The 13,242-nt window shown below is 45.1% G+C and overlaps 1 protein-coding gene across 6 annotated transcripts in view; it reads left to right on the forward strand.

The window, feature by feature from the left end:
• Window positions 1-5,349: 5,349 nt before the first annotated feature.
• Window positions 5,350-13,242, forward strand: part of LOC108927730 (traf2 and NCK-interacting protein kinase-like) — a 51,630-nt gene continuing 43,737 nt past the window's right edge. For all 6 annotated transcript variants that reach the window (XM_018741205.2, XM_018741201.2, XM_018741202.2 and 3 more), the window contains exons 1-2: window positions 5,350-5,715; window positions 13,143-13,208. In XM_018741205.2, coding sequence (XP_018596721.1) covers window positions 5,659-5,715; window positions 13,143-13,208 — 123 coding nt within the window. In that variant the 5' untranslated portion in view covers window positions 5,350-5,658. The remainder of the gene's footprint in view (window positions 5,716-13,142; window positions 13,209-13,242) is intronic.

Consider the following 13,242-nt stretch of genomic DNA (forward strand, 5'->3'; position numbering starts at 1 on the left):
AGTACATAGAATCAGAATCAGAATCAGAACGAGCTTTATTGCCAAGTGTGTTCACACATACAAGGAATTTGTCTTGGTGACAGAAACTTCCACAGCACGGATAAAATGACAGTGACAAGACAGATGAGAAGATAGAATATGTGAATGAGGGATAAAAAATATATAAAAATATAAAGTACCCAATATACAAATATATAGCAGCAGAGAGCTGCCCATGCTGACCAGGGACCAGGGATCAGAGACCAAAGACCAGGGACTATTGCAAATGTTCTGCAGATACGTCAGAGATGAGTAGTCGCTGCAGCTCATTCACCTTTCCATAGCCATATGTACACTTAAATGTGTCATAGCTCATGTTACTGCTTTCCTCTACAGTCCCCTCATTGACATGTATTACCTTCAGTGGTAAATAATGCGGCTGTGAGGAGGAAAAAAAGCTTGTGAACACTTTGGAATTATCTGGATTTCTCCATGAGTGGCTCCTGAAATGTGATCTGATCTTCGTGTAACTCATAATAATAAACACACTTATGAACAAACGTTCATTTTACATTTTACTGCTATTCATGCTGAAATTGAAATAATTCCAAAGGTTTGCACAAACTGAAATGTGTTATTTAGCATTGAAATTAGTGTTTGGTGATGGACAAAAAGAAGTTTGTCTAGAGGGACCCCTGTGGACACAGAGTTCAGCAGGTCAAATTCTAATCCTGCAGCTGAACTAGGCTTCTTTCTTTGACCTGTCATCTATGTGAAGACCTCTGACCTCAGCCTCTTCGCTGGAATGTTTAAGAAGATGGGATCTCCTGGAGCTGGTGGTCATACTCCTTTGACTGAAGGGCTGCAGAGGACAGAGACACGTGGCTAGCAAGCTATATGTCTAGATCCTAAGGGACTCATTAATTGCTTGTAATTCAGATAGTGTTATACATTCTGACTTAATTGTGACACATCCATGCAGAAGGTCTTCATCAAGTTTGGTTCCATTTGAGTTTTTGGTGAATGTTGTGCGACCTGAGCCAAGTGTTCAATGTAGTAAAATGAGCTGTGGAGATTAGAGCTGTGCAGGTGGAGTGACCAGGGGCAGAGCCACTTGGTCCAGTTTCTATAGGAAGGAGGAGCCTCCTGCAATAAAAGACCATCTCGTCCTCATCCAGCTCATCTCAAATTGTCCAGGAACAGTAGTTGCTTATCTTTAACTTTTGTTGGTTATTGACCAGGTGTCTGGTTTGTTGCCATTCGAAAAATCACAACACCCAGGTCAGTGGAAAGCTTTGCGAAATTTGACAACCCCTACCTTCTCTCAGAACAGGTCACCAAAAAGAATAAGGATTGCAACCTCTAACCCCTGATTTCAAAATAGCTTCAGCTAACCAGGTCCCCACAGAAAAGAGTTCTTCCCCTAATATCGCTATGGCGACTGTGGTTAATCTCAATCATTCTTCGGCACGGAGGCTGGTTACGATGGGCCGATTAGCAGTGTTATTGAAAAACGATAATCTCGCATGACAGTCCCATTAGAGGGAGGGCAGGTTCATCCTTTTGTATGAAGCGTGCACTCAAGAGGGGCTGCAGAAAGGGAATTAAAGAGCAAATTCCATGGCAGCCCTGAAGAGACAGCATTGTGCTCATGTCCTGCTTTGGTCCCCATATTTACCCCAGTGCAGCCATCCCTCTCACTGTGTATCCTTCTATAGTCATTATACGAGGGAAACTAGCATAGATAAAGCTGAGATCTTCTCAGCGCACTTCACAAACGCAAAGCACGAATTTCACGAAAATGTCAAGCTCATCTGTGGCCTTATGATTGGAAGAGCTCTAACCTGGGTATACCGCAGTACACTAAGCTTCGATTCTGCTACGGGAATTCACATCTCTTTTCTCCGAGTGTTTGTTCCATTAGCTATCCTACTCGAACCATCCACTAACAATCCACGCAACGTGGGAATCCTGCTTTGCATGAACTGATAGACAAGTATTGCGTGAAATGTCCTACTCAGAAAGAAGGACGAGTACTTTTTACCATGGAAGGATATGTGGGCCATGCAAATATGTTCCTCCCGTTGTAGCCCTGTTCTGGCTGGAACATGTACCACGTTATGACCCGTCTCTTTTAATGGGCCCTCTGTGTGTATGTTCACTTTGATGTGTGTTTATGGCAGGTCTGCATTGGAACAGATAAGAATTCCATATCAGTGGTCAGAACACTTTATGGTGACCTCACTGATTTGCTTTTTCAGTGTCACCTTTTTAACACCGACTCACCAAATGTGGAGATAAATACAAACATCTGGCCCTGTGGGGAAAAGAGCTCAGCAAGTGAGGGGATCAGGAGTCCCAACCAGGGCATCTTCTGGTGGGATCAGTGTGTGACAGAACTTAGCAAGAGGGAAACAGCAGTAGCAAGATCATAGCCTATATTGTTCACGTGTTTCACATTAAAAACCTGTAACCTTGTCCAAAACCAGTGCAGTGGGTCCCCAACTTCCGAACTTTCTGGTAATTGACCTTTCACTTTTTTGAAAAGTATTTAGGTATGTTTTTTCACAAAGATTGGTAACATACCAACTTGAATCGCATGCCAAAGTGCGTCCCGATGCGCCGGCAGGTTGCGATTGCTCCCTTGCATTTTCTGAAAGTGGAGGACTAAACGGCTGGTGAACGAGCTGTACATGGACCAGTTTGGAGCACGTCAGTGAAGTGCCGCCTCTCCCTCGTCCCCCACATCCATAGGGCACATTCCGCTCTGAGCTGTTGCATAGTTGTTGTGACGTAGTAAGAGGATGTAGTAAAGAGATGCTGGTCAGAGGTCAAGGGAGCTCTTTGATGTAGGTGCTCTATGCAGTTAGATGTACGGCTTATATGAATAGAGCTTAATATGACAGTGTGTGCCATTCTGAAATCCTTCGATACTCTAACCTCCACACCAAGAACCTATGGCCCTCTTGAAAGCAGTAATTTCACCTCTCAGATGTGTGACATCAAACTCCGATGTGAAGAGCAGGTGACTGGAACAGAGGCAGAAAAATGAGGAGAGACGCTTGTCTGAAGTTGAAGATGCTGCTTGTGGGTGGAAGGAAACAGCACTTGATGGACAGTTTGAGCTTCACCTGAACACAGTCCTACTGATCCTATATCCCCAAGAACCACGCTGGACCCAAATCTTTTATCATCACTTGCCGGAACTTGCCTGAACATTTCATATGGTGGATTCTTGTCTTCCATTTTTAAACTTGCAGCCATGAGAACGCTGACAATGTTGACACAATGCTGCACTAACACTGTTTTTTAATTTGATTTTTAATTCATTTTGGCATATGCTTCATCTCGCATGTGCAACCAAGCTTTTAAGTGACTAAACAAACCTTTGATTTTTTATAAAGTCCTCACAGAGCTCAAACACCAGGTTTTTTACTGAATTCTAAAAGGACTGAAGTTGTTCTTTTTAAGTGCTGCTTTTTCTATGTGACTGGTGATATATGCTTTGAGTGCGACTTTTGCCAGAACGGGGTACCTGGTTATGTAGAGCAGTTAGTTATGAATGAACACACAGTTTACCCATGAGAACAGCTGAGCTATTTCTGTAGTTGAGCTCAATTTTCGCTTTCCCTCTGCGAATATTCAGCACGGTACTTTCGTCAATTTGAATCCATGTGTGGAATAAGACGTGCCTAAAAATTAGGTTAAGCAAAATGAGGTAAACCCATTTGACCCATGCGGCTCACAAGTTTGTAATGTCATTTCTAGATCGTGATTTTAGATTATATTCACTCACTCACTATCAATGACTTCTTATCCAAAGCAGGGTTGTTTGGGTGTTCACTATTAGCAATGCAAGACTATTGTTCTGGAGTTGCTCCACAGCAAGATAATCCAGGTAACCGTACCCCCAGTACTTGCCAACGGATTACTAACTTCTTGACAGGAGGGAAGCGGTACGGCGAGGCTGGGCCCCCATCCGTCCGATCCGACGTCCGTCAGCACAGACGCTCCCACCGCCGTGTTGTTTTACCTTTCCTCTTCTCACTTTACACAAATGACTGCACCTCCACAGATAAGTCCAGCAAGATCGTATAGTTTGATGAGTCCTGCTGTTGTGGTGAGGTGGACCATCATGCATTGTGGTGTTTTCACCTAACCTTGAGCTCAATGCCATCAAGACAGTGGAGACGCTGGTCGACTTCTCCAGACAACCTCCTACTTGCCCCCCTTTGAAAATCAATGGCCAGACTGCGTCTCTGGTTGAGCACCTTTACCAACACCTTGTACCACACCTTGAAGGGCTACAAGCACATCACCGCCACCATCAGGAAAGCCCTGCTGCGACTGTTCTTCCTACGCCGGCTCAAGGAGCTCTGTATCTCACAATGCATCCTGATGAACTATCATAAAGACTGTTTTGACCACCTCCATCACCATCTGGTTTCCCCCTACCTCCTCCTTTTCAAAACTAGGCTGCCAGCCAGTGATCTGCTCCACTGCGAAGATCATTGACTGTCAGCTACCATCAACAGAAGACCTGTTCAATGCCAGAGTGAAGAAGGGAGCTGGCAAAATTGTTGAGGACTCCGCAAGTACAACTTGCATATTCCCATTGTTCTGCACTAGAGAATTCAGTGGCGACACATTTGTGGCACATTGACTGAAATTGTGGCACAGTCCCGCCATCGCCATACGTGAAATAACCATGGGCCAAATCATTTTTGTCAACAAAGGCCTTTATGGCTACAGATGTTCTTCACTATTTCCAGTCCTCCTCCTCCAACTGTGGGTCTAGGTTAGGCCATAAACCAGGTTTCTCTTTCACTCTTCCCCACTTTCTGGCAGAACAAAAGTGGTACAAGGTTATTGAAGAAATTTCATGGAATTCTAAATAAATGACTGAACAGCTGGGATGTGCACGAAAGTATCTCTTCTTTTATCTGAACTTGTAAATGCCGTGACTCCTAAAATGAATAAGGAACTAATAAAGGAAAGCACACGGATCTGGAGATCACTGTTATCGCACTTGCTTGTTTCACATAATTTTATCTACTATTCCAGCACGTCATCTGTGTTCCCGTGGCTTCTTTAAAATGACTCTTCCGGCTTTCTTTCTTATTCTCTCACTCACACACACACATAGAGAGAGAGAGAGAGCCGCGCGCGCACACGACTAGCACACTTTCACGCCCGAGCCGACATTGTGGAAGGTGCAGGTTGATGAAATCGCTCCGCCCCTCGCTTGGTCTGACCAATCGCTGACATCGCCATCAGTATTGTGGGCGTGTCTCAAAAAGAGCCCGCCCCTCACAGGGCCCAGCCACTCCCGTGACAGCGCGCTGATTGACAGCCTGTGGACGAGCGCATCAATGTGTGTGCGGCTCGGCGCCTCAGTTGTGTTGCGATTCGCAGCCAATACGGGCGCCGAGAATGTCTTCCTTCGTGCTACATACATGAATGTAGCCTCCAACCATCGCGCTGTATATTGTCTTTTTTATGACAGCGACAGAGGGGTTGTGAATCATTGCTTTTATACCGCATCCTTTTTAAGACGAGGTCGTCGGAAGGTTCACTAGTATTAACGTGACCTAGAGCGGTGACCGAAGGGTGTTTGCTTTGCTCTTCTTTTCTTTTTCCCATCTTCTTGTCATAGAAAATTACATTTGCGAAAGGAACATGGCGAGTGATTCTCCGGCTCGAAGTCTGGACGAGATCGATCTCTCTGCGCTGCGGGTGAGTTTGGAGGACGGTGGTGGAGCGATCATCATGATCATGTGTGCATGTGTGCATATGTCGGCGGACTGGAGATGAAATGTGCGCTCGCTCGGCTCGCTGGAGGTAAATAGAAAGGGGCCCGATTCCTCCGTGAGCCGCAGCAGCGCAGTGGAGCTGGAGCTGCATCAGCCACCGTGTCTTTTTGAGAATAACGAAATAATCATGGTGTATGGGAGCGGCTCTCTCGTATATGAGGTGTGACTTTTACCTGATCGGGGTTACAAGAGAAGACCCCGACAAGTGTGGACGCTACCACAGAGTGTCCCTCATGTTGATACATTTAAATGTTTTCCCCAAAGACGTTCAATCAGTCCGTTAGCTTTCGCGCGAGAATCATGATATATATCTTTCGATGTTTTTAACCAAGCAATTTCATTCGACTGATGCTTTTCAATGTAATTTTTAAGAGGGGATTTCGTCCTCAAGCTGGTGTCGAAGGCGTTACCTACCTTTATTTCTTTATTTATTTATTGATGTGTTTTTATTTAAATTTATTTAGAGAAAAGCGTCGACACACGAGTCGAATCTCGGCCGCTACGGTTTTAATTTCCCTTTGTCTTTGGCTGAATCAATCAATGTGGGCGTGAATTTCGCCGCGCGCGCCGCCGTTGTGGCCGCGCTCTTTCCGGCGCTGTGGCCGTGGTCGCGTGGCCTCCGAACCCTTTTCCTTTGTTCGCTTCCCGTGAAATGGTTCCTCGGCGCTCGGGCCACTGGCTCCGCGCCGCGTGCTGCTCGCAGGGGTTCCGGCGCGAGCGTGCGCCGCCGTGGCGAGTGGCGCGCGAGTTACGCAACGTGACCCTCGCGCTCACCTGCAGCGGCGCAGACGAGTTGAGGCTCGTCGTCCGCGAGGCGGAGGTCTCGAGTCGGGGCGCCTTTGTGCGTTTTGTCGACGCTCAGCTGACGAGGCTGTGATGACGAGCAGCTCCGCGAGACCTTCGACAGACAGGTGTGTTTTCCTGAGGTGTTTGTGTTTTCTTCCAACGGGAATGACGTGTCGGTTTTGTGTGGTGATGTGTCCGACACCCGGTGAGACTCTTCGTTGAGGCTAAATCATGAATGTCCAGGTGGATTTGGCGGGAAGACGTGCCTTAGAGTCCTCCTGTGTGTGTGTGTGCGCGCGCGCGCGTGGTGCAACTTCACACACAGCAGCAGGCGACCTAACTCCAGCCCCGCTTGTTTGAAAACGCCTCCAGTGTGATAACTTGCGGAAGGGCGCCAGGAGGAGACAGGTGGGTGGACGTTGCCTCACACAAGTGACAAGTTTGTCTGTCTGTGTCCTTCTGTGGTCCTCTTGAGAGAACCACAGTGGTGCAGGTTTGGAACACAGACAGACGTCGCACTGTGACTGTTCGTGTTTTGAAGGGGAAAGATGGTGGTGAGCGCTCTGTTGCTTTAGCGCTCATTCGGACACCCTTTTTTGAGCAAGAGGTGACGGATGCCGTCGCTCACCTTTCCCATCAGACCACAGGTGCTGGGTACCCAAGAGAGTTTTCCACTGAGATGTTCCACCAAGAACTTAACTTCCTGCATTAATTGAATTCACGTTTCTCTCTGTGTGGCTGCAGGGGTGAGGAGGTTCTACATGAGGTTTTCCCCAAGTACAGGTGGCTGACAGCAGTGTTTGTCGTCTGCAGTTTTTGGGCACTTGACAACGTGTGTGTTTTTGTGGGTATAAATATGGCGGCCAGAGTTGAGGTCCTGTAATTGTGCTACCCGTAGAGTACTTGTACTTCTGCCATGGTCCACCAGTAAGGCAGAGGGTGCTCTGCTGACCCAGTTCCTAAACACTAGTGATGCCCTGGTGGGTATGACAGCATCGTCCAACATGCCCCGAGTTCCCTGCCTGTGAGTTGGTGAAGAGCAATAATGTGTCAGCGCTCAATTCTCTCGTGCAGAAAAGTGGGGAACATGTGACATACTTGCGACATTAACTGCTTGGCAGTCAAAAATTAGCTATTTGCATGTTTGCAGTGCAACATTGAATGTGGATGAGCAGTGGTGACAGAAATGTTACCAACCTCCTTCCCTCATCAGTCAGTTACCCTCTACATCAGTGTCCTTGTGCACTGTGGCCTTTTTGTCCACAGAGGGTCATATCTCCCTGTTGCACTGGTTCCATAATTGTTATGTTACCCCATCCTCCATCCCACCGTGTGACACTGTGTAGTAATATACTGGTCCAAAATGCCACATAAGAATAGCCATGTTTTTCCCCACACCCACTTCTTTGGGTTTGACTTGACTTGCCTTATGTAGAAAAGGTTTTCATTATTGCCCCGTTAAACTTTGGCTACATGAAGCCAGTCTTACAGCTTATAGCATTCCCTATGTTGCTGATGATCTGTCTTTGATCGTACGATAAATAAAATAAATTTATTGCCACAACTGTGGCCTGCTGTTTGAAAGCATGTTCATGCCAGGAACTGTTCTAGAAGCAAGCTGAAGTTAGTTCCCATTTTCATTTGTTTATATGACTTGTTTCCTGGTGGTCTTCTAACATGACCTAGTACGTGGACAACGGTTTCAGAGTTTTCTCATTTTGTATCTGTTTTAATGGGGAAAAAATGGTTAATCCTACAACTTTGCATTCACAGAAAAAGTAGCAGTTTTAAGGGCTGCTATAAAACGTACTAACAGTGCAGTGTGTGGGAGAGAGCCGACGTGCAGGAGATTGACAGCTGATTGACTCCACCCCACTTTGAGAGCCAGTATGTCACAAGTTTTAAATAAAACCAGTGAAGCAGCTGTTAGAATGGTAATGGAACACATTAAGGAAAGAGACAGAGGCACTGGAACAGTAGCAGTGCTGTCTGTGTGTGAACTGTTATGCATCTTTAATTGTTTTTGTATGTCTGTTAAGGACTGGCTGGCTGGCTGGCTGTCTGTCTGTGTGAATGAAAGCATCTTGACCTGCCCCCTACAAAGAGAGAAAAAGCTACCAGTGATGTCACTTCTCTGAACTTGGAACAAGTGGAAATGTTGACATAGCTGACTGAACTAGGAGCAGTGTAAATCCCTTCATCGAAGTCACTGATGCTGTTTCTCTGATGGTTTGGATGTAAACAGGTTATGTTGTGATCATTGAGGCTCTGATGGACCTAAGGTTAGTGCATATCCAGCCTCTGAAATGGCCTCTCCCCCCCCACCAATTCTTCTGCATGGCAGAAAAAAAGTGTGTAGTGTGGGTGCATGCATGTTTGCTGGGTGGATTGTTTTTTTTTTTTTATTAATGTACATTTTCATTTTTTTGGCTTATTCTTTTTCTCTGCAGATGGCATCTGTGAAAGACAGCTTCTGTCATTGAACTTCTTGTTCTTTTATTTAGGTGTGTATCAGCAAGAGAGTTCTTGTGGAGTTGAACCAGAAGTCCAGCTACTTAACCACACTTTAATTGTTACCAGCACCACATGTACCTCAAGTGCACAAGCTGTCAGATCCTCAAGTTCTTGTGTTTCTACTTACAGGAGAGTCTTGATTAATCTGACTAAATGGGAACATTGATAGGCTGGATTTAAAAAAAAAAAAATCTGGGTAATACAGAACTGTATGTGAGCTCTATTTGGAAGTAGATAAGAGGCTCAATGACATAAAAAGGTACACATTAATTTTCAACTCTAGATGGTAGTCCTTACATAAATGTTTTTAAAATAAACCTAAAGTGAAACAAAATTAGACCAATAACATTATAAAATGTCACTTTCAATATCAGTTCAGCTCACAAGTGAGTTAAAAATAAACACACACAAAAGAAGTATTTGTGTGGAGTAAGATGTTTAGAGAGGGTTGAAGAATGTTTACCAATGTCATGTCCTTTGGGGCCTTGGACTGACAGGAATGTGGATCCTTTCCCATGCACCTGAACTGGATTGCCTCAGATTTAAAAAAAAAAAAAAAAAGGCCCATGAGTGAGGGCTTCTTACAGAATGTGTGTGTGCTCACCTGTCAGAGGTGCTAGAAAAACCATTGTGCTTTTGTCCAGGAACACCTTGTCTTTATTTGCAAGGTTTTGTGTGGTCTTTGGTGTCCACAGGTAGTCTGTACCTACTGTAAATAAACTCCAAACCTGAGTTCACCTACTATTTGCATGTTCATGCTTTTTTTTTTTTTTTTTTTTTAAAACGGGTAAACCAGATAGGTGTTCCCTCAGAAGCAAAATATGCCTATGGCTCGATAGCATGGAAGCCAATATAATGGGGACAGTAATGTACATGGTTTCTGAATGACAGGGCCCCTTGTTTTTGACACAGAACCTTCTGAGTATTGGTTTCCTCAGTGGCAGCCATGGAGGACAACATGCCTTTGACTGTGGTTTTCTTGCCCTACAAGTGTGTTTTGCAACATATCCTTCCTGCTTGCCCTTTAATACACAGAGTATAGTGTTCTTCCTCTGACAGGCAAATTTGCAAAGAGATGCATGTTTGCATTCACCTGCTCGAGGAGAGACCCAGATGGAGGTCCAAATATGCACACACCCCCCATCCGCACACACAGGGCAGTTGGGTTTGTGGACAGACAACCACAAAGGTGTTCCACTGAGAATAGGGGCAGGAACAGGAAGAGAGAAGCAAGTATGTGGTAGCTAAAGGAACATGGCTCCTGCTTCATAGGTCTGTCTGCTAGGACCAGGTGTCCATCTAGATTGACTTCCAGAGCCCCTCAGCCATTTTCAAGATGCTTTTGCTTACTATCACTAATGTGTGTGTACGTGTGTTAGTGTCCCTCAACGATGCTCCTTGTGCTATATGTTAGGTGGCTGGTTATGTGTCATCCTATGTTGTGGGTGATATCTTTGTATGGCCTGATGCATTTGAGAAGGACTAGTTAGACACAAGAACACAGTGCTGTAGTTTGAAATTAATGTGTGTGCAGTTTTGTGCACACATGTTGTGTGACCAATGCATTCATTACACTCTTGTGCAGATTGTATAGCTGTAGTACTTGCAAAACAATAGTTCAGTGGCCTTAAAAGGGGAGTAAATTTTTAGCAGGACCTGGAACTGAATTAATCATGAAAGTCACTTTTTCTTGTTTGTGAGCACAACCCCCACCCCTGTCTGTCATGTAAATTCATGGAACACAGCGTTGGGATAATTTTATCTTTTTTTTGGCTGAAAAATGCGGGATCCGTCATAAGTAAACTTGGCTGTTGTACACACCATTTATTGTTAGACAAGTTTTGTGTTTGTGTTCTAGTTCTTTTACAGCAGTGAGACTGGAATTGAGCACAGAGGTTAAGTCCAGTGTTGCAACAACTTCACACTGTGGTTGGATGTTCTCAGAGCTTCCTGTAGTTCAGTGTGATGACATTCATCATTGTTCTGAAATCTAGCAGCTGAAAACATTGCAGCAGGGGTCTCTGTGGTAGTATTTTGATGTCAAGCAAAGAGGTCTCACTAATGATATTGGATCCACAAGATGGTTTATTATTTAGCGGCTTCCTTTGTTCAAGGTAACTTAAAATGCTTTACACACTACACTGAACTTCCAGAAATTATTTCAGCTGGATTTGTGTGTATAGACCAGGATTGGTGAGGCTGAGAGCCACTTTAGCAAAGGTGTGTAGGAACAGATTCTTCCTAAAGAATGTCTGTTTTGAGTTGCTTTGCTGTTTGTGTGCTGCAGCTTGCCATGCCATGTCCCAACAAGCATGGCTGCCTTCCTTGCCTGGTCACATGACCCCCCCCCCCCCTTCGCCTATTCTGTCATGCCCTGTGGTCAAGGGAAGTGATTGTGGTATGCCACTTGGAAATCTACTCAGGTGTGCATGTTTGTGTGTCTGCTGTGTTAGCTACTTTATAAGTTGTTTTTCTGGAATCTTTGCGTTTTCCCCCGAACCTGCTGTGACTACATTAGACACTTTTGTTCCACCTGCCCCCCCCCAAGTGTGTTTAAAACCATGCTGTCAAAATATAAGGTGTGTTGTCTTTGCCTAGTCTGAAAGTCAAAGGTCTATACATCACCAGTGCCTGACAGCTATGGAGGGTTGCTGGTCTGCCCCTCTGCATGCTCTCACTTGCAGGAAGTATGATCTCAGGAAGACCTAAAACCTGGTTTGCAGGTTTGCTTTTGTAGGGTGTTGTATTCCCCTTCAGTTAAAAGGTTCTCACTGGAACTGAGAATTAGACTACTTTTTTTTTTTTTTTTTTTTTTTTTTTTTGCTGTTGGTTGGACAGAACTGTGTCCTGGCTGTGATCACAGGTTGTTGTTCTCACACACGCACACATATATATATATTTTCTGAACCGCTTGTCCCATATGGGGTCGCGGGGAACCGGAGCCTACCCGGCAACACAGGGCGTAAGGCCAGAGCGGGAGGGGACACACCCAGGACAGGACGCCAGTCTGTCGCAAGGCACCCCAAGCGGGACTCGAACCCCCAACCCACTGGAGAGCAGGACCCGGTCCAACCCACTGCACCACCATGCCCCCCACATACATATTATATTCCTGCTCATAATAATTTTCCAAGGGCTCCTTTACTTGTGTACATGCTATGGAAGTATAAAAGTTACCCCTTGGAGTCACTCGTATCCAGATCTGCAGGAAACTCTAGAACCAGAGCTTTTTCCACTGTGCCTTGGCAAGAGTTCTTCTTGATGTTGTAGCGATCTTGCTGATGCCTTCAGCCAGAACCCCTCCTCTGTGTTTGAGGCGATAGATTGTTTTACATGTTTGTTTGTGCATAAGCAATAGTCAGAAGTGACCAGTCAATATGGAAAAAAGTGCTGAGTTTTTTTTTTTTTTTTTAACGATTTCTCACCGAGAAAAGCCTGTGGGGTATTGATGTAGTGCTTTCGCTAACAGAGACTGTGAGATGATGGTGGTGATGATGATGATTGCTTTCACGTATAGTGTTGGCAGGTCTTTTTGGAGACACAAACCTTTTCCTTCATCTGGTGTGTGTGTGTGTGTGTGTGTGTATTCAGAGGTGTACTGTAGAAATGTGCTTGGGTATTTCTGTTGGGGTTTAGGTTCAGTATAAGGGTGGACAATAGGGGTGCTGGTGGCGTCCTCTCCAAGGACGGTGCTAGTGCTCACACCACATCAGGTAGCAATCCCTAGCCTGGCAGCAGGGTTCTGGTGAAGACCCACACATGTCTGAACTCGTGTAAGCTTGTTTCAGAATTCTGGAGGGGATTTGACTCATACCATGTCAGTGTTTGTAATCCTCTCCATAGTCTTACCTATTTCCTATCATAGATTATAAATATATGGTTGAAGTTTTTAAGAAGAAAATAAGTGCAGAGGTTAGAGAATTGATTGATTGATGATGATTAGAGAAACCGAATATTGTAATATTGAGTACTGTGAAAACATGGGCAGCAACTGAGGATCGATTGTGTTGTCACCTTCTCTTACTTCTGCTCTGTTTGCTCTGTCCATAGGACCCTGCAGGAATATTTGAGCTGGTGGAACTGGTGGGGAATGGTACCTATGGACAGGTGTACAAGGTAAGTTCTTTTGTGTGTCTACAGTATGTATTTG

The sequence above is a fragment of the Scleropages formosus genome, chromosome 19 (genome assembly GCF_900964775.1).
Source record: "Scleropages formosus chromosome 19, fSclFor1.1, whole genome shotgun sequence".
NCBI classification, from domain to species: domain Eukaryota; kingdom Metazoa; phylum Chordata; class Actinopteri; order Osteoglossiformes; family Osteoglossidae; genus Scleropages; species Scleropages formosus.